The following is a 24,617-nucleotide window of genomic DNA, read 5'->3' as shown; positions in this document are numbered from 1 at the left end:
TGTGCATTAGACAAACAAGCGAGTGGGATTTGGCGCCATGTCGTACCTTCAAAGCGGAAGTGGAATCTGCTTTGAGAAGTCGTGGGCTCTCAAATGGCAGATGCGATGCGGATGTGTTCCCTGCCAATCGACCACGGCGCTGCGTGCACGCCTTCGTTTGCGTATTTAATGGAGCAGTCACATGTACACGGGCTGGCTTCTTTTATTAGCATCACAAGTGGCTGAAAAGTCAATGCAAGTAACAAGAATCTGAATAATCATTTCATTCATCATAGTCATTTGAACGGCGGCGTCTGCACCTCGTAAACCTGCACCAACTAAAAGCCAGAACCCAAGAGCCCCCCCCCACCCCTACTTAACGCCAGCACTAAATGAACATATATAAAAAAAACAAAAGGGAAGTGGGGGGGTGCTGGGCTCACTGTTTCTTGGCAAGGGGTGGGGAGCAATTAAGATGGCTACACTGGGCCAATGCCACGCCATCAGTCAGTCAGTTGTGTAGAGCCACTGGAAGGGGGGGGGGGGGTCAGGGGGCTGGTTTCTATTTACCACATAAAGGGAGATTGTGTGTGTGTGTGTGTGTGTGTGTGTGTGTGTGTGTGTGTGTGTGTGTGTGTGTGTGTGTGTGTGTGTGTGTGTGTGTGTGTAGACAGTGGTGTGCCAAATTTTTGTTCCACCGCTCTTTCCACGGCATAACGTATCCACATGATTTCTCTTAAATATACTAAAATTCCCAACTGATTAAAAAAAAAAAAAAAGACTTGGAATTGCCTATTGATGCCACAAAGGTGCACTTGGCATTTTGCAGATTGACTCGGGGACACCGCCACTATTATTTGCACAAAGTCGCATAAAGATACAACGATGGCGAGATCAATATTAAGAAAACAGGTCCCAGTCATGTTTCAGGGAGGTTGAGGTTCGACAAAAAAAAAAAAAAAGTCTTTGTCCGCCATCTTGCAGCATCAAAGAACTACGACGGAATGACTTGCCGAGTTTCAATTGGATAAAAGCGGCGTTTTGCTGCCGTCTTGTCAAGTACAAGACTTTGGTACAATTTGGTGGTGGCAAGAAACAGTGAGGCAGAGTTCCACTTGAACATCAAGTGCCATCTTGCTGTAGAGGGACCCAACCACCTTGGAGCAAGTTGCGGCCTTTCTGTGAACTAAAAAGAGGAACATTTTAGCACCGCCGTGGCAAATTTCTCAAAAGACTTTTCTTTCCTAAGCGGCCAGTGGTAAAATCGGTGGACAAAGACTTTTGCTCACGACTGTGTGCGTGGCTAGTGCAGGTAATTGTCCACAGAGGCAAAGGCGCAGGAGCCGCTGCCCGATCGCGCCATGATGGCGAGGCACTGGGCGGCCTGGCTCACCGCCTGGGCCAGCGGGGGCTGCTTGGGCAGGTTGTGCGTCTCTGTGGAGGCGAGCAGACACGAGCGGCAGATGTTGGTCATAATCTGGTCCCGTCTGGGCGGGGCGTCGCCGCCACCTACCGAGTATTGCGCTGTTGAGCGTGGAGCACACGGGCTCCCTCTGGATGGCGTCCAGCTGGTAGCCCACCGGGCTGCTCCAGGGGTCCGAGTAGGCCAACAGGCTGAAGGCGTCCTGAAAGCACACGGCAAAGTCCGTCAGCTCCCATCTGCAATTGGTTTGACCACGCTCATACTTTCGCCTTTCTCCCACCTTCAGCATCTTCTTGTTGGCAGAGTTCTTGCCGCATTCCCTCCTGAGATGCTCGCTCATGCTCTGCAGGTCTCGGCCAAAGTGGATCATCCTCTCGATGGCCGCCTGGCTGCCGCCGCACAGCTGGCGCTTTGCCTGAGCAGACTCCACCTCTGCGCGCAAGCGCAGGCGTTACACGTAGGCACACGCACACGCGCCAACAGGCACACGTACCCATGTCGGCGTCGCAGTCGTCAGGCTCGCTGAGGTGTTTGGAGGAACCGTTCAGGAAGCCGTTGGAGGACGACTCGCTCACACCGTTGGTGAAGTGCTCCACCTCCATCTCCACGTCGCTGATGCACGCACATACACACACACACGTCTCAAACGAGCGCAAAGCGCACACGTTGCCCGCAGACGCCACACGCACCTGGTTGCGGCCGTCTGGCCGCGGTTTCCGTTCAAGCTGACGTCTGACCCCGGAGGGCAGGGCTTATGACCGTGAGGGGCGGAGCCGTGGCTCTTATTGGACGTCACCCCGTTGCAGCAGTTGTCAGCACCTGCAAGTGCAGGGAGGCGGGCGCCTTTTTCAAAACACCCGACTCGACAATGGCATCTCCATCAGGCAAAGATTTCAATTTCTTTTGGCATGCCCATTTTTGGTTTGTTTTCAATATGGAATGTTGCACCCCCACCCAATCAACGTTTAAATGGTGCATGCAGTTCAGCCAGCCAGCCAGACTTTGTTTGGCGTCGCTGCGGCAGCTGGAATGGCTCCAACTGGGTGGCAGCCATGAAGCCGGCGGCCGGGGCGTGGCGGCGTACCTGTCAGGTAGGACGACTGCGAGCTGCCGGCTTTGTGAGCGGGGCTGCCAAAGGGCCGGGGGGAGCCGGGGTAACTGTCCTGAGATTTGGGGCTGCGACCCCCCAGACAGCGCACCTCGCTGTCCGTCCCGTTCACCATCTCGATGAACTGTCTCACCCTGAACGCAGCAAACGCAGCCGTCAAGAGTACCGCCGCATTTCAAACGGCGTGGTGGACGAGGAGATAGCGTACTTGAGCATAAAGAGCAAGTCCGGGTTCCTCTCCAGGAGGGTCGGGTAGAGCTGCTGAGTGGTCTCGATGGCCTCGCCCATCCTGCCGGACAGCACCAGCTTCTGGATCTCTGCAAATTTTTTTTTTTTACAATCCGGCATTCGATCAGCAACCAGAGCGGTGATGGACTCACTCTGCCGATTCTTGATGGAGGCCAGCTCCTCGTGCACAGCCTGGTCGGTGGTCTTGGCGAAGGCCTCGGCAGTGGCGCAGTAGCTGTGGTGGACCAGGTAGGACGCCACCATCCTGCGGGGGAGACGCCACACAGTCAAACGAGCACTACAACAGTTGAGCACATCTGCTGGCAGGCGTTGCCCATTTCTTGACGTTGAGAATGACAAGCAAAGAGACTCTATTCTAGAAAGTGTAGAGGAGGGTTGGACTGCGTCACACTTGAACAACATCAGCATCTTGACGATTTCCCGCTTTTAATCCGGCAACGAGACAAAGGCAGGCTCGATGAGTGCAGATTAAATCCAGGCGGGGCGAGTAATCATCGCGATGCAAACATTTAATCTCATCAGGACCATGAGTGAGACAAACACACACACACGCGCGAGGCAAAACGGTGACGTGGTCAAAGTGGCGTCCGGGCGCTGTCGATACGTGACGGGGACAGATGGGAGACGAAGGCGAGCGTTTCAAAGTGGGGGCTCTTACTTCTGGATCATGGACTGCCACTCGCCCTCACGCTCGCCGACGGGAAAGCGGTCGATCTGCGCCTGGATCTTGGTCCTCCACTCGCGCATGTAGTCCTCGATGTCAAAGACAAACGGATGCTGGCCAAAGTTGGCGTCCACCACCTCGCCGGGCGTCTGCAGGCCCACCGTCGGGTACAAGTTGGGCTGCGGGAGCAAACGCCCCAGTGCCACTCAGACTTCCACCGCAACTTCTGCAAATACTAACGGAACTTTTTTCTGCATGTGTTATTTATGTGTACACAGTGCGACGCCTCAGTTTCTGCCGAGCGACTAATAGCGTTCCTAAAATTAGCAACACAGAGTGTCTTCTGACATCACTGTGTAGAGTCAACATTCAGCAAGAGTGCAAATCATTTGAGCGACAAGAATGGCGGCAGAGCATCCGCTAAGCATTTTTGCCATGCCGCGACCCGATGAGCTTCCGATGCGTTTGGACGAGCCGACGCGAGTACTTACCGGAAGGTCTGTGAAGGCGATGCCTGCACGGGAACAAAGAGAGAGAAATATGTCGGCAAACTTACTTTTGAAACAAAACCCCCAAAAAAACCTGCATGCGGCTGACCAAGGCTGTGTCCGTTCTTGGTGTAGAAGCAGGTGTTGTTGATGAGGTTGACGCAGCAGCCGATCACGTCGCCCGTGGTGAAGGTGGGCCCGTACGGCTGCCCGGTGCCGGACGAGCAAAAGGAGTGGCCGTCATCGCCGTGGTAACCGTAAGAGTGCTTATCCCAACCTGGCGGACGGAGCGCATTCATTATCTTTTGGTTTAAAGGGCGGCCCTGCCTCACTCCGCCTCCAAACTAGAAGTCGTCAAGTGGTGTTGTCCACGAGTAGAGGTGAAGCACAACTTTTGCGGTTCATCTAACATCGTAATGAGGAGTTTGCACCGCACCGAGCAGAACCAGTTTGTGACGCTCAAATGTAGGTTAGGAATCCGGGGGAAGAGCAACACGCCCCAGAGAGCCGCCCTGGGAAAGCTCCTCAAAGCATTCTCGACGTGCTGGGACTACGTGAGACGTTTTGTGGCGGCTCGCCGTGCTAAAGCTAAGCTAACGAGGGGGGGGGGGGTCCCAAAAGCTTTGCCGGCGTTGTCTTACCAGGCAGGCGGTTCATGTTGACGCCCTGCGCAGAGAGGCCGATGCCCATGTACCTGAGAGCACACACACATACATTGTGATTTGCGGCAGCCGTGCCCTGAGGTGGTGGCGTGGCGAGCGTGCCTGCAAACAGAGCATACGCGTCTTCTCTTTTCGTACCCGTCTCGCCCTTTGCTGATGATCTTGACCTCAAAGTAGTAGACGCCGCACGCCGCCGGGATGGGGTGCGTGGCCCGCACCGACGCCGCGTCCTTCGGGGTCTTGCCGTGCCCTTGGAGAAACACCACAAAGGCGTGAGACGACACGTTCGCGACTATCTGGGCTGTGTTTCCTTATGCACAGCGCTTCTCACTAGGATTAAGGCTCGTTTTTGTTTTTCTTTCAACCGTAGACGGTGGAGACACGAGACGAACTCAACAATGCAATGACCTCGAACACGGAAGCGTGTGACATCACCGAAAAACTTGTGACATCTATTCATCAAAGATGGATGAATCAGAGGAGACAGCGGGCGTTCACATAGTCGCCATTCGCATTTGTCCATGATTAATTGCGGAGTGCATTGTGAACAAGATCGCCAAACCACTGGTCATTTAGCGCAAGGCCTAGTCACTACTTGCTAATCGCGCATGCGCAGCGAATCAGAGAATCTTCCGATTTCATGTCGTGTCGGTTTGATTGGATTGCATTGGCACTGATTCAGTTTAGGTGTGTGCTGACACTGACAGCCGTGATTTGTTTGTGGTTTGATGAAAATCAGAGCATGCAGTTCAACCGTCAACCTGGATTGTTCATCTTTGCTTACACTGTCTAAAACCTTATTAAAAAAAAACAACCCCAGACACTTTTATTAAAAATCATGCCTATGTATACAGGAAGAGGACTTTATTTATTTATTTATATCGCACTTTCACAACATCTTCAGTTGTAATGTAACTCATTTCAATCTAGAAGCTAGTGTAAAAACAGATTTTTGTTGTTAGTGTACCTTGAGATTTTTTTCCAATGAAAAGGTATGCCGTGGATGAAAAAGGATTGGCGAAACACAGGCCTAATAGTGGCCACATGAGATGACAGGCGAACATAAAGCTTGATGATTGACCTTCCTTTCTTCACGAAGCTTCGAGAAAGCTTTTCACGATTCTTTATTCTGAATGCATTTCCTGCTCCAGTTAGCCCCTCGTGCTACCCAATTAGCCCAACAAGGGGAAAAGTGCAGCGTTAGGCTTTGGACGTTAAAGCTTTGTCTCGCGGAAAGACTGACGATTATTTCCCCTAACGCCTTGTAAAGGGCTGAGTGGAGTGTTTACGTTTCGCCGCCTGCGCTTGAAGTGATTGAGAAAAGCGAGGAGCAAGATGTCCTCTCGGGCTAAGCTAGCCTAGCCACTTTGTTTTTAGCCTCGACGGCCGGGTATCTTGGCTTTCATCATCCCGAGCGGGGTTCCGCCAGCCGGCCGGCCGACCGGCCAGCCTGCCGATGAGGAGACCTTACCTTTGTAATGCACCCGGAGGTTGTTCTGCGACAGCCCGATGTAGCTGAACTTGTCCTTGGGGCTCCAGGAGCGAGGCAGCGGCGTCTCGCTCTCGTTAACGGCTGGGTAGAGGCGTCGCAGCCGCTGGCTGAGCTCCTTCTCCTGCTCGTTGAGCGTCGAGTCTCCATGGACCACCACCGACATGAGGAAGCCGCAGCCTGACGGCTGCCCCGACATGCTGGCTGCTGCGATCGAGTGGCTTGTCAGTGACAAGCTCAAGCCGCCGCTGTCCGTCAGTGTCGAGTTGAGCGAGACGCGGCCGAGCTCAAGCTGGCTAACGGGCTAAAGTGGCCCAAAAGCAGCCGCTGCCTGCTCGGCTGCGCTTTAGCGCTTTAGCCGAGCGGCTAGCGCCCTTAGCTCGACCGTCGCCACCGAAAAAGGCAAAGCGAGCGTTGCAAAGGTGGACACGGGCCGACCTCAAGGCAGATAAGACGGAAACACGACGTCGCCCGCTCGGCTTCGACCTGTCACGCTGGTGCTCGGCCGAGGCGATGAGCGATTGAAATAGCAAACAGGAGATCAACAGTATCGGAAGGCTCCGTCGAGCGAGGCCAGCAAAAAAGTCTCCCAATCCGTCCGCTCGCACAGCACAGATCTTTTGTTTGTTGTCGGAGCCCGATCCAAGCATGTGATTGGCCGACGCAGCCTGAGTCTCGCTCGTCATTGGTTAAAAGATGATCCGCTCACTTCCGGGGTTGGCAAAGCAGGTAAACAGATGTCAAACACACTCACGCGCGTATAAACACAACACACATGAAACTAACTCATTCGTCATGACCTCAGTCGTCATGTTCTTTATGACATCATAAGTCGAAAAACCCGAACCGCGTTTTTAGTTTTAAGAAGCTCTTCATTCTCAGCACTTGAGTTTTCTGCCCTAAGCAACTGGAACGGGCTCGCTGACATGTTGCACAGAAACATTTTATTCAAGTGACACAAATACTACATGGATGCATGTCAAACAAGAAATGCCACGCAAGCAAAAGGCAACCGAATCATGTAAAGCTTGACCAAGTTTGGATCACTAGACAAAAGCAGCAGATTTTGAGGCACTCTTGAACTTGAACACTTAATAGCAGTCATCCCGTCGTAGAAAAAGCACACGATCGCTCGCTCACTGATTGCAATTGAAGTATAAAACAAAGTGCATTGGGCTTTCTCCCCCACTTCTTTAAGGTGCGTTTGTAGTTGCTGATTTCACCGAAGCACGAGATAATTCGAACAAATGAAAAAGTTATAAAAGATCTCAAAAGTACAGCATCATAGAAACAAAATCCAACCAGCAGAATGAGACTTGAAAAAAAATAAATCACAATTTTCAGCTACACAATGTCAAATTCAAGTTGCCCGGCACCCTTTTTACTGGGCATTTCACATTCCTTCAATCTTCATTCCATTTGAAACACGACGAGTCAGGTGTTTTCATTTTGTGGTGAATGGCCGGGCCACTAAACCCAGGCAACTGTTGAAAAACAACAAGCGCCCAGACTAAATTGTGGTCATCTGATCGAGCAATCTTTTTCAGCTTCGTGAGACGTTTTGAGGGTTCATCATTAAATCAAAGTGAACAATTTAGCCACATGTGGGTGTGACCTTTGGCTGCTTGGAAGCAAAAAAGCAGAATTACCATCCCAAAGTAGTGGAGCAACACATAAACTTGGCTTGACCCAGATAAATGGACCATCGCTCCTAACTCGAAAAACTCGTCAATTGTGACAGCAACTCAAGATACCGCTGCACAAGCAAAATGAGTTGGGAGCTTGGTGACGGAACAAATTCAACTCCTAAGTCACAACCCTCCTATCAAATCAGTGGCGTCTAAGAAGCTTGGCGAAGAACCCGGGAGCTTTTCCACCCCGTTCTTCAACGGCGGTCTTGGCTCCGTCCCCTGCGGCGAGATCCAGATCCGCCCCCAGCTGGTCCAGCTCCGCCTGGTCCAGCAGCTCAAAGTCGTCAACCTCGCTGTCCGACTCCTCGGCCACCTTGGGGAGTCTGAAGCCCACGGCTGTCTCCTGAATGGCGGCCACGATAGTGGCCCGCATCACGTTCTGGACCAGGTCCAGGCCGGCGCCGTCATCGGGAGGCGGAACGGTGCGCTTGTTCCCGATTGGCAGAGGCAGGCCGAAGTAATCTTCGTCGTCGTCTTCGCCATTGGTGGTAGTGCCGTTGTCCACAGAGGGGAAGTCGTGGAGACCCCCAGAGAACACCTCCTCTCTGTCCAGGTCTGGAGGGGGCATCAAAGGTCAAAGTGTGATCTTGACAATAACCATCATAATTTCGTCCGGCCCACCCACCAAGCAGTTATGTGAGGCTCGGAAAACTTGTGAAAAGTTCTCAAAGAAAAGAAAATGTATTCTACTGACGTGAAGCTCAAAAGTCACCTTCAGAGTTCTCCGTCTGCGGCGTGTTCTCCTCCGACAGGTTCAAGTTGTCCGTCCAAGTCACGTCCGACACCGATGTGTCCGACACCGACAGTTCCTTATATGCCGCCGAATCCAGCTGACGAGCATGGAACAAAATGGAACGTCGCGTCATTTCATGCAAATAACACATTGGCTCAAATAAGCGAGCAGATCGTCAATTCAAAGAAAATAGATATCAGTATGGAACGCTTTCTAATTATGGCAGGCACATATTCTTTATCTTCTACGAGAAACAAGAGCAGCGGCAGGAGCAGCTCGATGAATTGAATGATTCGATTATGATGTAAAAGCCTTCTAAGTGCTTCCGTTCTCGACAATGCGGCGCCAACTATCGGGCGACGTGCCCACCTTGGCAAACGTGGACGAGCGTTCCGACTCCACGGACTCCTCAATCCGAGCCTTGAGGATTCTTCTCTCTGTGGTACGGCACAAGACCGCAACGGTGTAGGCTAGCTAGCTAACTAGCACGCATGCTATTTGTTTTAAAGGCCACGTCGTTACCGTGATCCTCTTTTATCTTTTGCAGCAATGCCGCCAAGCCAAAATGCAGTTTTTGCAGAAGCGGCTTCAGCCACGAGGACGCCTCCGGAGACGACAGCACCGGCCACAGGAACGCCCACAACACTGAAACACACACACACACCTCGTAATGATGAGGGCGACGTGCTGGCAAAAGAATGGACATCATGATGCGCAAATTGGCAGTTTTTGCCCTCTGTCTCATTTTTAAATAAAGAACAAAGCAGGCTCCATTTGAATTGTTTTAGGGGCGCTCACCGAGAAGGTAGGAGATGACGATCCCTGGAATGTAGCGTCCGAGGACAGCGAAGAAAGTGCAGAAGCTGCACACCAGCAAACAGAACTGCAGAAGGAGACCGACAGTCATCGGCATCATGGCGGTCGCTCATCAAGACACCTCACCTTGCCGGGGTTCTGCTGCTTGAAGGCCGACGCCTCCTGCAGGAGCAGCCGCAGAGAGCCACTCAAGCGCGCTTCTGAGCCCGACTTCTGGGCCGAGTCCGGCTCCATCGTCTCCCGGCTGAAAGACAAGCCACGGCGCCGTCGTCAAGTCTGGTTGACATGCAAAGTCGGTGACATTTTGAAACAGTCACACGGAGTCGCGAGGCGAATTTGCGATAGAGACATTTTGCCACCATCACGGACACGCAATCAACTTAAGCCGACCCGTTTTGCCAGCGGTACCAACGGCCTCACGTTACGTGCATTTGCATAACCCACAAAACAACATCATGACAATATTGTAGCAAGTCTCCAGTTTCTCGACTCGTACCTCTGTCCCGCGCCACCTTCTCGAGCTGACACTCTGGCGACGGGTCCAAACCAAAGGAAAAGAAATTCAAAAATCCAAAAGCAAACTTCCAGCGTGTTGCGACTGCGGCGCTCGGTGGGGACACCTGTTTACGCCGAACGGAGTCCGGCTCGCCTATTTGAAGGGCGGCGCGCTAAAAATAACAAGAGTCACGCGGCTCGGTGACGAAGGCCGACAGAGAGACGGCACGACCCTGCCCCGCCTTTGGTTTCCCCACAAAAACTTTCACGCACACGTCAGAATCAGACACACGTGTGTCTGTCTTTCATAAAATTGAAAACCCCTTTGGTGTTGACTGACTGACTGACTGACTGACTGACAGCTCCTTGATTTTTTTGAAACATCACTTTCACATGGATGAAATTGTTTGCTCGCCGGCTCTCGTCCAATCAGGGAGCTCGCCGAGGAACACACCCGCTCCCCGTCGGTGTCGCAGACGTTGCGGATGCGAGAAAACAGCTGAGTCACGCACACGCGCGGACACGCTGGTGTTGCGACACTCGAGCTTTTGTTACGGGGACATCTTTCCTCGAAGACAGTGACACGGAGCTCTGGTCGCATGATGTTTGTACGCACACGGGTGAATTCACGTGTTGCCGGAGCAACGTGCCTTGATTGACAGCTACGAGAAGGTCACATGATGTTTGTACACTTGTGCTCATGCAACACACACATTCTCACACGCACGGGCTCACACACGTACATTCAAATACGCACGTTCTTACACCCCACGCAATTAAGTAGGTGACATTTGCGTGCTCGTGTGTGTGTGTGTGTGTATGTGAGGACAGCAGCTGTCAGCAGCTCTAATCTCCCACAATTCTTTGCATGCGAGCACATGACGCTGGATGGACGGACAGACACAGGTGACAAACACCAATAACATGACAACAACATGACTGACGGGCACGTGGAGGACGGACGGACGGACGGAGTGATGCCTTGTGATACATTCTTGAGATGATCTCCTGGATTTTTCTGTATGAAATAAATGTAACAAAAAAAAAAAAAAGAATAAACTTCCTAGTTGTATTGTTTTTATCCTCTGTAAAGACCAAGTACTAAAGAGCATCTGCATGGATGGACAGTATGCGCATATGGCTGCATTATAGCGCCCCCGGGTGGTCACAAGTGTGAACGCCAGAAGGAACAGCACAATGTCCATTGAACTGAAGCAAAAAATGTGGCCAAAACGTGAAACATCTTTACGCATCACTACGCTATCCTTAATTTGATTTTCTTTGCGGGGATTTCTTTTGGGTGGGCTGAAACGCCTTCATCCCCTTTCCATCCATTTCAATGGTGAAAGATAGCCAGCCATCTTTGGACCACACTCAATGTACTCTGCGTTTACACGAGACAGGACAAAAGAGACTGCGACGGGGAGATGAACGTACCCCGCATGACTGTACCTGGCATCTTTTTGGATTTTGACACAAAATCAATCGTTTGCGATTGTAAAATGAAATGTTTGGGGCCGTGTGCGTGGTGTTTCTTACCATATGTACCGGCTGCACCACGTGGCGCCTCCTGAAAAGAGCACAGAGCAGGAATTCAGCGCCTGACTTTGGAAAGCAAGCGGCGAACTTGAGCAAAGTGACGCGATTTGATTTGAAGTCTGGCAACGGCAAGGCGTGGGTACGCCACCTTTGCTTCGGGAGCAGATGGCCTCCTTGAGGGTCGCCAAGAGAACCATCAGAACCAGCAGGACGGCGACCAGGCAGTACGTCCGCATCCAGATGCGAGCCAACAACCTGCACGGATGGAGCGCAAGTTTGGGAATTAATTTGCCACTCAAATCTCAAGAATGTAAAAAAGATTGTTGTGATGTGTCCGCCTCAGCCACCGGGAGCAGTCCAATGTTTTTTTTCTTTTCTGTCCAATAAAGGTCTTAAACTTAAAAAAAAAAAAACACATCTTAACAATAACCGTACCATCAATGCTAATTTCCAGTCTGTCTTTTCCATTTTTGTCTTGAAAAACATCAAATTTGATTCTTTCTTGTTTTAAGCGAGCACTATCAAAAGTAAACTGAGTAAATACGACATCCTCGTCAATTCTGTTTCCAATTGTTCGCTTTTTCACAATTCCGAGCGACGCCCCTCATATTCCATGACTTGGTGTTTACAACATTAGAAAACCTTTATTTTTGTTTCATGAGTCATATTGAGGTTTTTGTAGGTGGCAATTAGTCAATTCTTTGATTTGAGCGTGCTGATATGCGACGTGTTCACAGAATGATGAAGCGCTGATGGAATGACAAAATATGACGACACTATCAAAGCCTTTTGATGACTCGAAAATTCTTGGGAAAAAAAAAACCGAGAGACCTAATCAAACTGGTGTCGAGATTGCCGAATGTCTGCGTCATGCCGGCCGGCCGGCTTACCAGATGCCCGCGTTGGCTGCAGCAAACAAGGCAAAAGTTCTGCACGCTCTGCGCTTCCAGTCCACCAGGCCGAACGGGAGACCCCCAGCGGACCCGCCAAAGGGTGCCCCTTCCCTGACGGGAGCACCTTGGGTTGCCTCCTCCGCGCCGCCGGCCGGGCTTGGTGCAACCCGGTTTGCCAGCATCGCAACTCCGCCGCGGCCACCGCCCAATCAGCCGGAATTGTCCGTTTCAGGTCCGCGTCAAGCCGGGATAATCACCACTCTACTTCCGGTGGTCGCTTTTAAGTGCTCAGGACCGGAAGTAAAAAATGTTTTTGCCACCCCGATTTTCTGGCCCCAGTGAGCATAATTGACATACACATTTTGTTCCACTTTATTTAGCAATTCTCGTAGTGCATAAGATGTTCTCCTACATAGATAGATATGTTAATTATACCTTTTGTTGCTCGGTAATGAAGTTCTGACAAATGAAATGAATGTCGCCTACTTCCTAATGTCATCTTCCACCTTGATTTCAAATGGCTACTTTCAATGCACGTCTTGGGCCAAGTTCACACCGCATCACAATTTAATTGGTGGATATGAGATTTTTTTTAAAACAATTCAAAACAAAGGCTCAGTTGCGATTTTTTTTCAAATGCGGCCTGGAGTACTTCCAAATGTGGTCAGAGGGTCCGACTGGGGTATATCCGACCCGGACGGACGTGGTCCAGGCGGGCCAGCGGACTGCTTATGACTGTGGTCCTGTGTGCTTGCTCTCATTGCCAGTTGACTCAGGCGGACTTTTATTTTAAAAAGCCATCACATTTCATGGACATTTGGTTCCCATTTTGTCTGAGAAGCGCAAATACATTGTCCTACTGGCCGCGAATACGTTTTCACTTCTTCATGTGAAAGCTGTGACAGAAAATCATGAGCAACCATGTGCGTGCGCGTGTATGTGCAAGTATAAGGCAAAGTTTTCCCTTCAAAGCGGGTGGACAAAACTTCCTGTTCGGACAAGCAAAAAAAAAAAAAGTAAAATAATAAAAACAATCACTGCGCCTCCGCCCCACTCCCCGGGCGTTACCCGAGCTGTCGCAAGAGTCAACGCTTGTCCTCCAGGTCCTCGTCCGTGTCTGCCCAAGAAAAGAGAGAAAAACAGAAGTTGAACGCTGAGTTTGTGGTTGCAACCAGTCACACGCGCTCACCTGCCAACGACTCGGGCGGCGAGTAGAACTGGCCGTCTGACATGGGGCCGGGAGCGAAGAGAGGAGCTCGCTCTGCGGCCGCGCCATCCGACAGGCACCGGTAGCCTGAGCAAGACCACGCAGAGACAGGCAAGGTCTAAGCGAGGAAGACAAGGAGGAGCGGGAGGAACACAACTTGCTCACGGTTTTGGTCGTCGGCTTCTTGAGGAAGAACCTTGAAGTCCAGCAGCCAGGTTTCCATCCAGGCCAGTATGAAGGAGATGATGGGCAACAGGTATCCGAAAGCCCCCTGGGACAGCAGCTGACGGAAAAACACCGACTCTAGTTGAAACGCATGGACGGGCAGACAACCTTTGCGCATGAACTTCTTGAGGACTTACCTTTGAAAAAATGACTTTGACGATGAGGAAAGCGCAGCTGACGGCAGTGGTGATCTGAACGCAACACAACCAGCAAGACGCTCACCACAAAGTCTGCAAATGTGTGTGCATTCTGCATACGTGAGCGCACGGTGTGGGCCATGTTCATTTTTTTTGCTTTGTTGTTGTGTGTGTGTGTGTGCATTTTTTGAAGTGTTTTTGTGACAGTGTTTTGAGCGTGTGTACTCACAGCCACCGCCCACCAGTGTCTCAGCCTGCAGACGGCGTAGGCCAAGATGAGGACAGCGAATCGGAAGACTGCCAGAAGCTAGGGGGCGGAGCCCAGGCAGCAGGAAGACAAAGTTGAGGAGGCATTTTTGATCAACTCCAAAGGTGCATCCCAAATAATTGTGTTATCTTACATAGATGTCAAAGAAGGAGGCGTGGTAGTCGTAGTGGACCACTTCCCGGTTCAGCTGCTGGGGAAGGCCGCCGTTCACCTGGCACACACAAAGTACACACTCAATAGCGCCCCGTGGTGACCTTTGGAAAATAAACTAGACCCTGACACCAGTTTCACCCATCAACACGACATTTTGCTGGATGCACAGAAAAGTCACAAGGACCCTTGTTGGAATTTAAAGGGGAAGTCGGCCATCTTGATTTGCTGTATGGGTGAATTGGCGACAGGAAGCAAGCATCCTCCATCGCGGCGTGAGGATGCACAAAATCGGAATTGATGAGAAAGGCAAAGCTCTTACGTTGAGCTCGATGATCCACAGCATGGTGATAAACAAAAGATCGAAGGTAACGAAGAGGCAAAAGGTCCGCCTGACGTCCGAGATGCACTTCTTCTTCTTCTCCTCCTCGTACGAGTCCATGCCGGCCTGGAGGGACGTGGAGCTCCTGGCACCGTAGCCCCCCGTCACACGAGAGTCGGCGCTGCTGCTGCATCGGCTGTCCATGGCGGCGTATGGGCCGCCGCCGCCGACCCGACCGGCTGCTGGGGGGGGTCAACTTTGGTCAATGCGCACGCTTGGTTCGCTGGTCGTCACATGACTCCATCTGTGTGACACACATGAGAATGAGCTCGGTTAGCAGCAAGCGTCCCGCATTTAACCCTCGGTGGCATCTCATCCGCTACTGTTGTGAAAAGGTGCGCTGAAGTTCGGAAATGCCAAAAGCTTGGTGATGTCACAAGTTGTGTTTGGGAGTCATTTGACTCGCACTGCTACGACATGCTGTGGTGGTGCATCTCTCCCATTCTCCTCAACCCATTTGTGCCAACGCTGAACTAAGAGGATGCAGAGCATGTCCGCCGATGAAGAACGACAGCAAATGAGTAAAAGAATGCAAGATGTTCACATATACTTGACAGGAGCAAACAATTACCGTCATGTTTGCTCTCCTCACGTCAAACGAGTAGAAGAAGCTTCTTTGGGTCAAACGAAACAGAAACGAGTCAGCACGCCAAACGCGTCGTCATCGTCACGCTCACATTTAAAGTACAACACCTCGGGATACACCTTCACTCACGGCTAACCTTTCACTTGGTCTCCTTTGAAGTGATCGTTGTGTTTGTCCGAAGAAACGTCCGCAGGACAAGAACCGTTTTTCTTTTTAACTTGACATTCGCTTCCGCCTCGGGGAGCTGCACCCGGAAGTTGATGGCCCGCTGCATTCTGGGAGGTGGAGTTCACTTTCTCGACGTCACTTTGACGTCACACTGACCAATGCGGGCACAAACACGCACAGGGGGAAAAAAAAAAGGAACATAAAATACACAAAAAACATACATGTTCAAAAACGAGTACTTTTTATTACTATTATTTCATCTTTTGTTCACATTTTTGACGGAAAGAGCAACCCAGTGAGGTGACCTCGTAAAATAAACAAAAATACTGCGATTTTTTTTTTTTATATTCAACCTGGTGGTCACATGAAGATCACATGGCTCAAATAGGTTCAATATGGTGCAATTGAGTTCAAGGATGAAATCCTTTTGGTTGTTACGTGCAGGTCCACAAGTAACCAGCGGGTGTCGCTTAAAACCAATCAGAAGAGGAGGTGTGGTCACGTAAATGACAGACTGAAAATTGGAGTGTTCCTTTAAAAAAAAAAAAAACATCCACCAAACGATGATCCAAACGGCTTTATTCTCACAAGGGTCAACTAACTGGCAAAGGGCCTATGATTCTAATCGCTTTAGCTTCTACCGCAATGCATTGCGCCCAGCAGTCATGTGACCCAGTGATGGAGGCCCACAAATGTGTGCGTGTCCCAAAGTAACTTGCCATCAAAGACCAGGAAGTGACCCCCCCCCCCCCAAAAAAAAAGCATGAACAATTTCACATTTGTTTTCCATGGAACCTCAAGGATGACGTGAACCCCTTTGATCTTTGTCGTGTGCGTGAATTCCAACACATCATGAAGCGAACAGCGTGATCTAAGTGGCATGCTCTCCTTCCATAGTTGCAACAAAATGCGCCGGTTTAACTAAGTTGCCATCTGGCAGGGAATAAAATTCCTCATCATCTCAGTGGCTTTTGGATTTTGTTTGGCTTTGTGGCGCTCGCGACGCTAGATCGGTACGTCAAAGTTTCATCGGCTGGACCTCACCTGCGACGCGATTGGCCCAATCAAGCAGAGAAGCTGCTGAGTGTTGGAGTCGCTCCCGTTTAAGAAGGCAGGCCACGGTTGCTTCTTTTGCATTGTTGGGCTGTACGGGTATCCAAGCCAAGTCAACTATCTCGCAATGTTTGCCTTCAAAGCTTGTTGAGCGCCACCGACCGACTGAACGAACGCCACAGCCAAAAAGTGCTCGGGTTGCTTTGGAATGTCATTTGGTTACGTTTCCAAAGGGAGCCACACTCTTTTTGACAACTGATTTGTTTTGAAATGTCATGCCAGTGAGGTAGGGTGCCAAAAAAGTGGTTTGAAAGCCTTCCCAAATGTTGAGTGCGGAAAATCAACCAAGTTGGACTCAGTGGTAGAGTAAAGTGTTGCGCTGATTTTGGTGCCTGGTTCTTCACCCCTTCGCTATGGCGGCGTTGTATAGCACCGCACGCGTCATGTCCACAATGAGCGCAACGCGAAAGTGGGCCGAGTCCAGTTGGAGGGGGCAATGGGGCCGGAGGTTGTCCTTTTTTTTTTTTCTTTTCCCCCCCCGGCAGCGCGCTCGCACAGAAAGTCAGCCGAGACTTCGGATCCGCAAATTCCGATCGGCCAGCCAGCCGACAATCAGACGCGCACGGCCACTTGCTCCAGGGAGTGCGCCGGCGCGGCGGGCGGCGCGGCGGGCGGCGTGGCCGCTTTCAACTCGTTGCCCGGGCAACTCTGCGTGCTGACCCCGCGGTTGAGGGCCCCGGCACGCGGGAGCACGCAGGCGGGTGGCGGCGCGCCGTGCTCGCTGCGCGGGATGTTGACGGGGCAGGAGCGGGTGCGCGCGTGGCCCTTGCGGCCCCCCGGGTGGCACACCAGTCCGCCCACCGTGTCGGTGGGCGACAAGTGGCGCTTGAGCCAGCGCTCTACGCGCTCCTCTTTGTACTTGATGGAGTACCACGTGAGGAAGATGAAGAGGAAGCCCAGGAACTTGAGGCTGGCGGCCAGGCCAAAGTAGACGAAGCGCAGGGACGTGACGTCGTACTCCCAGCACGAGCCGTGCACGCCGCAGTCCTGTTGCCACAGCATGCAGGTGGTGTCGATGACGGCGCCAAAGTAAATGGGCGTCGGGATATAGGCTGACAAAAACAAAACGGGTCAAAAGATTGTCACGCCAAAGCATCGACACCAATTGACTGGCAAACAAACGCAGTCTCCAGACTTGCGCCAATCACCCTGCTAAGCATGTTTTGGGGATGTGGGAGGAAACCGGAGTGGCACCCACACCAGATCCCTTCAGAGTGTTTTTATTATTCTAAGCTGGCAAATGTTGGGAATCCTGATGAGGCGCTTTTGTACTCACCAAGCGTCCTGAGCAGAACAAACTGCATTCCCAAGGCAAATGGTCGCTCCTGCTCGGCCACCGACCTGCACAAACACACCCGTTAGCATGCTAGCTAGCGGCTCATGCTGAGTAAAGCCGTTTCGTTCATTGTGTCGCTCGATTCTTTCCATCTTGACTCGATGACGCTTGCTAAAATGTTTGAGGAAATACATTTTTTAAGCATCAAAAACCCCCAAAAGTCCTTGGCCGTACCTGAGCGTCACGATGATGGCGGAGGGCTGAGCGCAGGCGGTGATGAGCGTTACGATGAAGAGGAAGACCAAGAAGGGGATGAGGGTGCCGCAGGTGCGGTTGCACTTCCCCGACACGGCGTATCCGTTCTCGTTCAGGTAGGTCTTGACGATGACCAGCTGCAACTGGTTACCGCCCGTCCCCCCCGATGACGGCGTGATGACCTGCCGGCTCTGGACGCACGCGCACTCCGAGTAATTCCGCATCTGTAAAGTCACAGTGTTAGCCCGGCCGGCCCCTGTAAACGACGGCCAAGGAAGCCATCCGACTTACGCCGCTGCTGTCGTTGGCGACGGCACTGCAGCCGGCCAGGCAGGGGTTGAAGTAAGTGATGCCGTCCGAGCCGCAGACGGGGGCGTACTCGTGGATTCTGCAGCCGCAGTTGACGTTGCAGCCGCCCGTCAAGTTCCTCTGGGTCATGGTCAGGGTCGGCCTGAAACACCAAGGGTGAGGTGGCATAAGCCTCGTCGCCGCCGCCGCCAATTGGACGCTTTTTGTTCGGCGGACCCACCCGGTGGTGTAGGGGATGTTGATGCCACCCAGGTTGATGCTCTCGCAGCCCACGATGAAGAGCGTGGAGAAGCAGAGCAGCGAGACGCCGCTGCAGATCATGGCCAGCTTGGCCGACTCGCGGGCGCCCAGCTTCAACTTCTTGATGATGTAACCACCCAGCACGATGCCCACGCCGGCGCTGGGCACGATGATCAAGCCTGGTGAAACGGCGGAAGGAACGTTCAGAAGAAACGGAGGGGCACGCCGCAAACCGATGATGCCGGCGTTCACCTGTGTAGATGCTGGCGCTGGATGCCGGGATGCCAAACTGCGATTCGATAAACTTGGGGATGAAGGTGATGAAGGCCGTGACGATGGCGCTCTCGGCCGTGTAGGACAAGCTGACGAACAGGAAGGTCACGTTGCTCAGGATCCTCATGGCGGCCTTGGGAAGGTCTGCGGGAAAAAGCACAATTCAAGAGCCTTGAGCAGTCTTTCTTCTCATTCCAAAAGTAGAAACAAAGACCTCCATCCTCCACCAATGAACAGCGTACCTTTAATGTCCTTTCCGAAGCCCATGGAGGAGGTGACGGCTTTGCCGCCGCCACTCTTCTCCTTGAGGACGTCGTCGTCGCTGGACATGTCGTCCAAGCTCAACTTTTTCCTCTTCTTCTTCTTCTTGTGCCGCGGTGGCAGCTTCTTGGGGAAGGTGAACATGGGGAAGATGACCAGCAGCATGGCCACGGCGCACAGCAGGAAGCCGCTCCACCTGCACAGCACATTGGTTAGCCATTTTGACCGTCTCACGCGCGCCTTTGTCAACAGTCACCAGTTTCCGATGAAGCGGGGATCGCTCTGGTCGATGTTGACCGCCGTCTTGGGATCCACGTAGAAGCCGATGAGGACGCCACCCAGCAGGTAGCCCGCCGCCGGGCCCAAAGCGCCCATCACGTACATGACGGCTGGACAGAGCAAATCAGCCAAAATGGGATTTGGGAGTCGAGGAACAGTAAGAGAGCATCGAGCAAGCTGGGAAGAGCAGCGTACAAAATTGGAAAAACACCTGCCAGGTCGCCCGCCACACAAATGAAATCAGACATGTCAGTTCACATCTTAACATTCTTCAAGCAGGAGCGAACAAGAGGCCCTCTGTGCGCGCGGGTGGTCACATGAAAAGAAGGAGATTTTGCCAATTAGGGGGAATTAGCAGCGTACATTCCTCGGCTGCCTTGGCATCGTCACACACCGAGCGTGCTGTGAATAGGATGCAAATTGCTTATGGCGTCCGAGCCCCGTTTCCCTTCTTTGGTTGCTGCTCACTTGATTGGATGTGCATGTGCAAACGGTCCGATTGCTCACAAACGCTGAAGGGCCATGACGCGGAGGTGAACGCTCAAAGCGCCGAGTCTCTTTTCTGCTGAGCGAGCAGCCAACCGCTCGTCACGTGCGCCCCGAGACAGTCGGACGGACACCAAGGGGGCCAGACGCAATGGAATGCGGGGCGTTGTCACGGCAACGCGCTGACACAGCACTCATCTCCTTAACGCTTCCCGGCACGGCCAACGCTCGCGGACGAGCGGCGTGTCGGACGGAGCAAGCGCAAGACAATCCACGCTCATCTTTGAAGTGGACGCATTGGACTGATGGCTTGAAGCTGGAGCACAGCCAGCCAATTGCTTTGGCCCAAAGCATTGTGTGAGCCCGCGCGGAGGGGGATGAATGAACGAACTTGGCGCCAATCTATCTCCCATCGAGTTCCGACATTGACAACATGCTCATGAGCCAAGTAGCGATACGCGGTCCCCGCAGAATGTTTTGACGTCGAAGAGGACTCGCGTTGACGTTCAGTGGGCCACGGACCCGGAAGCTTGGTACAGCTCTTCCCCCGCTACTCCCTTCAGAGGCAGAATTTAGTCACCACCTCCAAAAGTGTGACATTTTTCTCGTGGCCAGAAAGGCCTCATTCTGATTTGGTTACCTTGGAGGTAGACGGCGGGCGGCACGAACAATGACATTGACCGAGGGCGCTGCTCTCATCTCAAAGGGAAAGCCAGAAGAAAAATGTGTGGCAATGACAACCAAATTGGAGGTTTGGGGGGAAAAAATACTTGATTGGACTTGTGATTCAGATACAAAAGATTGGTCTCGGAATGCAACCTCGATGGGACAGCATTGTTGACATTGCCCAGCTGAGCTAAACGTTCTCAGGTGACTGAGTCCAAGAAGACATCTATTGTTTGTTTGGTCACATTCATTGTGTCGAATTTGATTCATAATAAATCGGGAACACTGAACAATAGGGAACCCAGGATGGACGCTTGGGGAACCCCACAGTTCATTTGCACAACATGCTTCTTTCTTCTCCCTCATTGCCCGTGAGAATTTTCCTATCCGCATTGTCTTTTCGTGAAAGTACTCACGTGACTCCCAAGTATTTGTGCACTGACGCCGATTCTAATTGCCACGACGCATTGCGAGTGGTCCGTACAAAACAAACGGTGGCACGTCTCTGTCATTTCTCGTGCAGGAACGCAACCCCCGGCTTACCCAGGTAGAGCGAGGCGTTCTCCTTCTTGACATTGTCATCCAGGTAGGTGGGCCCCAGCGTGTAGATGGGTGTGGAGCCCATGCCCACCAGGATCTGCGCTATGATGAAGAGCGCCACGTAGAGGTTGTGCTCATTGCCCTCCTGGTCCCGCGGACAGGACGTCACGTCCACGCCGTCCCTGCGGCTGCTGGCGTTCAGGCACAGACCCTCGTGCGCCGCCGACGAGTTGACCTCCTGGATCTGGTAGGCGGGCGAGATGAAGTGCGGCAGCGAGAAAAGGGCGGCGCCCAGCGCGATGAAGACGCCGCCCACCGCCAGCCAGCGCGGCCGCTGCCCCCTGCCCCCAAAGTAGCTAATGAAGACCACCACCAGGAGGCTGCCGATGTCGAAGCAGCTGACCAGCAGGCCCGACTCGGAGCTGCGAAGGCTGTAGCGCTTCTCGATGGTGGTGATCACGCTGCTCAGGTAGCCCGACACCATCAGCGACTGGATGAACGTCAGGTAGCACATGCAGAACAGGAAGCAGCGAGAGTCCTGCAGGATGAGCGCCAGGTACTTCCGAGTGGGCACGCCCAGTCGCAGCAGGAAGCCGGGCGGCGAGCTCCGGCGGGCTAGCTTTTTACCGCACCGCCCGACCACCAACGACGGGGAGGAGGAGTTCTCCACGGGCCGGTTCAACGCCGATTTGCCCGCCTCGGGGAGGAAGTCGCTCGGCGGGGAGGCGTCGGCACGGCCGAGCCGGATGAACTCGGTGCTCTCCTCTGCCGTGACCGAAGCAGACAGTGAGGCTTCCTCTTGGGCCCGGAGACACGGATGGGTCGTACCTGGATCCTCCGCTTCGCTGGACCCGGCGTCCTCCTTGCGAAGGGACGCAGACAACTCGGACAAGTCGGCCTCCATGACCGCCTGCCGCGTCTGGTCCTGCTGATGACGCTGCCAGTGAGTGGACACCTCACGGGGTCATGGCGCCGGCAGCTTGAAAAAAAAATAAAATCATCGTTATTCCGCCGATGCTGAAACTGATGGCATCAGTGGCTAATCGGTAGCCCTGATTTGCAACGATTGCAATTTGCCATTTTTGGTGGCAAATGAGCAAACTTGTGTTGGAACAAAATCCCCTTTGGCGTCAGAGAACAAAATGCGATATTTGTTGTTTTTCACACAAGATAAAGAAGAGCGGATATTGAGACATTGTGTGTTCATATGGCTCCGAGGCTCCCGTGACTACCCAGCGAGCCTGTCAATGGCCTTTTCCAATATGTGTTAGCATTGAGCTAGCGGGACTATAGGTAAGGGAAATTTGCGTAATTGTACACAACATGAGATTTTCGTTTGACTGTAAACCAGCTGGGAGTGTTTTGAAGAATTGTTGATTTTTTCCAATCCCCCGCCCTCTGCCTCACTCACTGCTGATTGTTGTGAAGTGAGTCGAGGTGAATTTGCAGTCACCAGATAGCGCTAAAATGGGCCCGACAAAGTCATACGTCGGGTCTCCTATATCTGGTGGCTGGGCTGGGCAATCGCTTGATGGAATCAATTGAGTGGCTTTGGCCAATCCAAGCGGAAGAATGTGGCCGCGGCATTGTTCGAGACGTCCCCTCCGAGAAAAACCTTTGGACAACCCTGCTGTGACTGTCCGTCCCTCTTCTTGAGGACAATCTGCCTCGTCTTTGGATGGATGGATGGATGGATGGATGGATGGATGGATGGATGGATCCCACGGTTGTTCCACCCCACCACGTCAAGGGCATCATTGACGCTTAGTTGTATTTGTTGTGGGAGAAGATAAGGGCAACAACAAAACCATGTTGAGCATCGGTGGGGGAGGGAGAAGCTGCGGATGCTGCTTGACTGACGACAAACACCGCAGTGCTTTTTTAAAAACGCGTCCGAATTTGACGCAAAAGACGGAAGGGGACTGACGCTTCAAAGTAAAATACCAATAATAAGAATATTAATCCTAATAATCATCATAACAACAACAACGCCCAGATTTCACTCCAACGAGAGGATGGACCATTTAAAAAGTTCCCTTCGCTCGTCGAAGAACTACGGCGACAATTCATCCGGTTTCAAACGTTGCCACACAAAAATGGCATAAAATGGAACATTTGAGGACATTGGCTACATCATCGTCTCGTAATAAATTCGGCCACGGTAAAAGGACCTTCACGGTCAGCTATTTCCTTCAGTCATCCCTCCCTTGCTCCCTTCCTCCCTTCCAAAGCATCAGGCAAGTGCAAAAGCAGGCGCAGCATGTGTCCGAGCTGCGAGTCCAAACGACAAATGAACGACGGGCGATTCAAATAAGTCCAACGCAGCGACCGACGCTTACAATGAAAGACAGCCAACGCACCTTGTGGAGCATTCTCCTTTCATATGATGGAGAATCATTCCGACGAAAACAACAAAGCCTCGAGATTTTATTATGAAAAGTATTCCCAGGATGACACGGCTAGCCTGCAGTTAGCCGGACAAGTCGATCTCACCGCAGTGATGCTCATTCCAACACATTTGAATGAACAGCTGAACAAGAACAAGCGCGACTCACTTTGACGCTTCGACGGGAAGAGACGACGAATCGTCACGCAGCCATGTCCGACTCCCTCGCGTGGGGGCCAGTGGCGGCGAGTGAGCAAAAGAAAAGATTCTGGCTGTTTTGTGGAGGCGCCGCTGATCGAAGCCAACTACATCGCATCCGGCCTGCTGGAAACACGGCGGAAGTAGCGTGTGACGCTTTTCAAAGTAAAAGCCGATCTTCGGAAACGCCTTCAAAATGATTGCGGAGACGCTATGAAAAGACCTGTCTGTACCATGTTTGATATTTGAAAAAAAAAATGCTTTTATTTAGGTTTTTGTGAGGAAATACACATTCGAATAATGACTTCAAATCTTGACACTGATATGTATGAAGAGATGAATAATGTAGAAAGAGAAATATTTTGCCAATCCTGACCTCTCGTGGACAACTAAGTATTTGCACGTAAGCCGCCACACCTCGCCCCCACACTCGCAGAGTAAACATGACATAAAATAAATATAACAGAGGCTGGGGATGTATTCACTTCATAATAGCGAGTGCATTTTAGGCATTTCAATTTAATCATCAACAATGTATATCTTGTTTATATTTACAATATATCCAGAAGCCTGGATTGCAAATGCCACTGTTTTGGGCTTGGGAGCACTCCTATCGCTTGTCTTGTAGGGGCGGGACCGAGCCCATCCCAGTCACACTTATAGTGAGCTTTATAATGTCATAAAACATTTGACAATTCTTCAAAGAAACAAAATGGCCCATCTGTTTTATGAATATCATTTGGTGACGCTCATTTTTAGTCTGATCAATTAAGATTGCAATCGTCAGACAATTAAAAATGGTGTTCCGAGACAAAAGAAGACGCGCAATCGCAATCCCCCATCGATCTTGAGATTCGCTCGGCTTGGTCCTGGCAACGTGCGCTGCTCCTTGCTGTCAGTCATTCTCGAGCGTTCCATGGGACCAAGCGCCGAAACAAGCATGATAAAAGGAAGATGGTGATGATGATGATGATGATGAAGAA

At 51.9% G+C, this 24,617-nt stretch overlaps 4 protein-coding genes across 8 annotated transcripts; all 4 read right to left on the bottom strand.

Annotated features, from left to right (window-relative positions):
- Positions 1-13: 13 nt before the first annotated feature.
- ranbp9 (RAN binding protein 9) lies at positions 14-6,708 on the bottom strand. Of its 2 annotated transcripts, XM_085929589.1 has the most exons (15): positions 6,045-6,708; positions 4,712-4,823; positions 4,553-4,605; positions 4,021-4,188; positions 3,915-3,937; positions 3,418-3,602; positions 2,891-3,003; positions 2,719-2,827; positions 2,487-2,644; positions 2,092-2,221; positions 1,896-2,014; positions 1,683-1,834; positions 1,493-1,604; positions 1,269-1,413; positions 14-1,165 (listed from the first exon to the last, which is right to left on the bottom strand). In XM_085929589.1, the coding sequence occupies exons 1-14, from the start codon at positions 6,259-6,261 to the stop codon at positions 1,283-1,285; spliced, it is 1,782 nt and encodes a 593-aa protein (XP_085785715.1). In that variant the 5' UTR covers positions 6,262-6,708; the 3' UTR covers positions 14-1,165; positions 1,269-1,282. The 2 variants fall into 2 exon arrangements, with proteins under 2 accessions (XP_085785715.1, XP_085785714.1); XM_085929588.1 differs by having other exon boundaries at positions 16-1,413; positions 6,045-6,707.
- A 283-nt stretch (positions 6,709-6,991) lies between these two features.
- retreg1 (reticulophagy regulator 1) lies at positions 6,992-12,554 on the bottom strand. Its single transcript, XM_085929590.1, has 9 exons — positions 12,227-12,554; positions 11,485-11,591; positions 11,337-11,367; positions 9,429-9,546; positions 9,285-9,369; positions 9,009-9,131; positions 8,856-8,923; positions 8,466-8,583; positions 6,992-8,308 (listed from the first exon to the last, which is right to left on the bottom strand). The coding sequence occupies exons 1-9, from the start codon at positions 12,409-12,411 to the stop codon at positions 7,893-7,895; spliced, it is 1,251 nt and encodes a 416-aa protein (XP_085785716.1). The 5' UTR covers positions 12,412-12,554; the 3' UTR covers positions 6,992-7,892.
- Positions 12,555-12,996: 442 nt separating this feature from the next.
- Positions 12,997-15,448, bottom strand: stard3nl (STARD3 N-terminal like). Of its 2 annotated transcripts, XM_085929592.1 has the most exons (9): positions 15,321-15,438; positions 15,170-15,212; positions 14,539-14,842; positions 14,200-14,277; positions 14,028-14,105; positions 13,799-13,852; positions 13,602-13,719; positions 13,419-13,523; positions 12,997-13,346 (listed from the first exon to the last, which is right to left on the bottom strand). In XM_085929592.1, the coding sequence occupies exons 3-9, from the start codon at positions 14,740-14,742 to the stop codon at positions 13,315-13,317; spliced, it is 669 nt and encodes a 222-aa protein (XP_085785718.1). In that variant the 5' UTR covers positions 14,743-14,842; positions 15,170-15,212; positions 15,321-15,438; the 3' UTR covers positions 12,997-13,314. The 2 variants fall into 2 exon arrangements, with proteins under 2 accessions (XP_085785718.1, XP_085785717.1); XM_085929591.1 differs by lacking the exon at positions 15,170-15,212 and having other exon boundaries at positions 15,321-15,448.
- Positions 15,449-15,576: 128 nt separating this feature from the next.
- Positions 15,577-23,760, bottom strand: LOC147045819 (solute carrier organic anion transporter family member 5A1-like). Of its 3 annotated transcripts, XM_085930727.1 has the most exons (11): positions 23,606-23,760; positions 21,879-22,029; positions 21,054-21,815; positions 19,336-19,468; positions 19,061-19,275; positions 18,798-18,962; positions 18,526-18,724; positions 18,288-18,447; positions 17,976-18,220; positions 17,742-17,806; positions 15,577-17,517 (listed from the first exon to the last, which is right to left on the bottom strand). In XM_085930727.1, the coding sequence occupies exons 2-11, from the start codon at positions 21,952-21,954 to the stop codon at positions 17,018-17,020; spliced, it is 2,520 nt and encodes an 839-aa protein (XP_085786853.1). In that variant the 5' UTR covers positions 21,955-22,029; positions 23,606-23,760; the 3' UTR covers positions 15,577-17,017. The 3 variants fall into 3 exon arrangements, with proteins under 3 accessions (XP_085786853.1, XP_085786852.1, XP_085786854.1); XM_085930726.1 differs by having other exon boundaries at positions 21,054-22,029; XM_085930728.1 differs by lacking the exons at positions 21,879-22,029; positions 23,606-23,760 and having other exon boundaries at positions 21,054-21,540; positions 21,678-21,790.
- Between the last annotated feature and the right edge of the window lie 857 nt (positions 23,761-24,617).

The sequence above is a fragment of the Syngnathus leptorhynchus genome, chromosome 14, assembly GCF_054491065.1.
Source record: "Syngnathus leptorhynchus isolate UIUO chromosome 14, UIUO_Slep, whole genome shotgun sequence".
In the NCBI taxonomy this organism is placed as follows: Eukaryota; Metazoa; Chordata; class Actinopteri; order Syngnathiformes; family Syngnathidae; genus Syngnathus; species Syngnathus leptorhynchus.
This window is presented reverse-complemented; position numbering and strand designations above follow the sequence as displayed.